The 4,037-nt window shown below is 32.6% G+C and overlaps 1 protein-coding gene across 1 annotated transcript; it reads right to left on the minus strand.

The window, feature by feature from the left end:
• Positions 1-2,157: 2,157 nt before the first annotated feature.
• LOC106421068 lies at positions 2,158-3,164 on the minus strand. The gene has a single exon (XM_013861919.3). The coding sequence runs from the start codon at positions 2,968-2,970 to the stop codon at positions 2,443-2,445; it is 528 nt and encodes a 175-aa protein (XP_013717373.1). The 5' UTR covers positions 2,971-3,164; the 3' UTR covers positions 2,158-2,442.
• Positions 3,165-4,037: the final 873 nt, after the last annotated feature.

A 4,037-nucleotide genomic window follows, 5' to 3' on the forward strand; every position in this document is an offset into this window, starting at 1 on the left:
CTATTTTATCATGTCTCACTCCATTTGACGGTTATTATTTATTTTATTTAGATATATAGATTTTAATTTTATTAAGTTATAACTATCGTTACATGTTTTTGAACCTGTAAAAATCGTACTAGATCAATATTGTGTAGTTTAATATTACTTAATATAATTTAATATTACATAATATTATGTACCCTTTAGATTTTAATATTTTGGTTTAGGGTTCATATTTGGGTTAGGATTTAGTGATTATAGTTTACGGTTTAGTATTTAGAAGGTGAGAGGGTATGGTAGAGACCATAATTAACTTCTTCCATGTAATCATAGACATTTCATAATTTCACAAATATATACTATGTTATTTATTTTGTTCCATTTTATTTAGGTTTAAAGTTTATATTTAGGTAAGAGTTTAGTGATTGGAGTTTAGGGTTTAGTATTTATAAGGTAAGAGGGTATGGTTGGGGTCAGCATTAACTTATTCGATGCAATTGTAGATATTTCATAGTTTCACTAATATGTACTATATTATTTATTTTGTTCAATTCTATTTGGATTTTGGATTTATATTTAGTTTTATGGTTTATATTTGGGGTTAGGGTTTTCTGATTAAAAATTAGGGTTAGTATTTAGGGGTTAGGGTGAGATAATAGATTGGGTTGGGATATGTTTAGTATTTAGGGATTGTAGGTTAAGAGATAATCTTATACTACTTCGGTGATATGGAATAGCACACTTTGTAAATATATGATATGACCCTAAAGGTGTACGTGGATGGCTCTTTCTTCTTTCATTTGGAATAGTATTCATGTGCTACTTTACAAAATGCAACTGACAACGTGTTACTTGAAATAGCATAACCGGATGTATTGTGTACAAAAAGTTTGACATTTAATTATGTCAAAATCAATGCTATTCACTTAATTTCACACTCAAATATGGCTATTTCACCAATAAGCCCAAACTATTATTAGGTAGCACGTAAACTTCATCAGAAGTCTATTTCCCACTTCGTAACTGGAATCAAGATCGGAAACTTGTGGAAGTTTCCGGAGGTTTTCATTATGCTTCCAAAAATATGTATTTAAAAATACGTTGAAAACTTACGCTTCCGTTTTAGGAATCACGCTTCGATTTTATAAACTTAGTTTCAGGAATAAATAGAAAATAGAAAATTATATTTTCATTTTCTATTTTCTACAAAATTAATAAAATTAAAATAGAGATAATACATATGCAAATATCAAAAGTAATATTATAAATGATCGTTGTGCATAATATTTTTTTATGAGAGATCTTGTATACATATTCAAATATTTTATAACAGATCTTTGTGAACTATTAAAAATAATTAATTTGATATTACTGAAATATTATGCAAGATCACTTATAAAAGAAATCTGTCACAAGATATTTGAATATAAATAATTTGATATTACTGAAATTTGATCAAATATAAATAATTTGATATTAATTATTTTTAATAGTTCACAAATATCTGTCACAAGATATTTGAATATATATGCAAGATCACTTATAAAAAAAATATTATGCACAACGATAATTTTATAGTATTAGTTTTGATATTTGCATATATATTATCTCTGTTTTAATTTTATTAATTTTGTTTTTATATAAAATAAAAATATAGTTTTATATTTTCTATTTATTCATGAAACTATGTTTTTAAAATGGAAGCGTGATTCCTAAAACGGAAGCGTAAATTTTTAACGTATTCTTAAATACATATTTTTGGAAGCGTATAGAAATCGAGATTCCGAGAACTTTCATAAATTTTGTTACCGGTTACAAAGTGAGAAATAGACGTCTAATGAAGCTTCCGTGCTATCAAGTAATAATTTTACCTCTTTCACAAATCAAAAGGTTTATTCTAGATTCGGTTCCAAGAAAATATATACAATAAAAATTTTTGTAAGAAGTTATAGCACATGGTAATCGATTAATACATTTTTGATTTGCTTATGGCAATAAGTGTACAGAATTGTAAGACTCTGAATCTAACTTGACATATATTTTGGAGAAATTTATGACGGCTAATTAACTTGATGAACACCATGGTCCCAGAATGGGACCAGTACAAGCCACTTGAATTAGATTTGTATTTTGTTCTTGAATGTGTTTATGTCTTTTTATAACGTAACAAAATGATTTTAAAGACAAAAACAACAAAATAGTATCATTATCATTAGTCCCACTGAAAATTAAACACATTAAAGAAAGAAATATAAATATAATAGCTAAAACAAATAAAAGAGGACACCTGTCAATTCACATGAAAAAAGAAACCCAACAATGAAAAAATAAAATTGATAAAGAAATATTTAATTATTTTCTTCTTTCATAATTATTTTTTTCTTTCATCATATTTGGTTTTACTCTCTCTCTTTTTTACCCACCCTTTCTTGTTACCCTAGTTTACCGTTATATGGACTTCTACGTGAACAATTCTGACTGCAACAACGTGTAATAGTTAGCAGCTTCATCCTCGAGCTCCCAAAGCCCATCACCAAACCCATCTAATAAACTGAACCCATTAATGTAATCCTGATTACTTTCATTCTTAACCACCTCATAATTACTCTCGCCAAATTTAGTGTTAGGTATTCCTAGTTCGTCGTCAGAAGCTTCTAAAAGATGCTTCATCACCTTCTCCTTATCGCTCTCGTATTCTTCATCCTTTGAAGCGCACGAAGAGGACGAAGAGCAAGAAGACGAAGAGAGAGCAGGAATCTCAAATACGACAGCGTTTTGCTCCTCCGTAGAAAGTTCTTGCTGCAGTGTGGTGAATTGGGAAGTTAAATCATTGCCTGCTTCTGCATCATCTAAGAAACATTGAACTTGATTGTATGAAGTATAAAACGAAGAAGGCTTTTGTTTTTTTGTATCTTCTTGGGGTATGGTTTCTTGTTCTTGCTCGTCTCTCTGACGTTTGAGTGACGATAATGTTGCTGTTTCTGCCATTTTTTGGAGATAGAGAGAGATTACAGAGGTGTAGTAGAGAGGTGTAGCTTTAAAATTTGTGAGGTGTTCTGTGGTTTGATGAGAGAGAGGCGGAGGCTAAAAATGTTTATATAGAGAAAGGTTGTGGCTAAAATGGTATTTTTATGTAATGACGTGATTTAGTGTTAAACATAAAATATTAAGAAGTAATTTCAAGGTTCGTGTATGCAGGAGACAGACACGTGAAATGCTTTTTCCTTTTTCGCATAACCCGGAGAGAAATTATAATATATTTTTTAACCAGAAATGATAATTTAAATGGTCTACACTTTATCATCTGGTCAAGAGTATTTATATAAGCATCGTTTTAATATCTATATATATATCAATGATAGTTAAAAAGAGATCGCCGCCCGTGAAGACATCGTAGATCTCATCTCACTCTGGCCGTGACGGCGCGTGCGTCGGTTACGGCTCCGTTGGTTCCTGTTTCTTTGTCCCCTGCTAGCTCTCTTCTCCTTCGGTGATATGCTTCTCGCCCTGGTGACGGAAGATGACGGAGTCATTCAGATCTGGTCGTCAGATCTCGATTTGAAGCTTCTCTCTTTCAATCTGGAGTGAAGGTGAGTTGTAGGAGCTTAGGAGGGTCTGTAGGGGGTCGGATTTAGTTGGCTTAGGGTTTGGTGTCCCAATTTTCTCTGTTCGGTGAGGCCCAAACCCTAGCAGTGTCATTGGTGATGGCCATTGAGGAGGGATGCGTGAGGTTTAGCTGCGGTTGTGGTTTGGAGTCTTGCTTAGTCTTGGGAGTGCAGTCTCGGTTCGTTGGAGTCATCTCCGGTGGTTGTTTGATCTTTGATGGGCAGAGCCTGTGCGTGCGATTCTTTAGCTTTGAGAGGATCAGAAGGAGATAGCTGTGTAACAGAACAAATGCTTCATTGTTGGTCGATTTCCGCCGAGGTGATCGTTTTAGTCTTGGATTTGAAGTGGTTTTTATCCAGTTACCGGCTGTGTGAATAAGTCGTAATCATGAAGTTCCTAAAAGTTTTTACGGCAAGGAGTTGGTGCGTATGAGGCGCGTAGAGAGCCCT

The sequence above is a fragment of the Brassica napus genome, chromosome A2, assembly GCF_020379485.1.
Source record: "Brassica napus cultivar Da-Ae chromosome A2, Da-Ae, whole genome shotgun sequence".
Taxonomy (NCBI): Eukaryota; Viridiplantae; Streptophyta; class Magnoliopsida; order Brassicales; family Brassicaceae; genus Brassica; species Brassica napus.

Excerpts from the sequence above, each read along its gene's own strand:
- LOC106421068 (XM_013861919.3), bottom strand. The coding sequence starts at position 2,970 with ATGGCAGAAACAGCAACATTATCGTCACTCAAACGTCAGAGAGACGAG.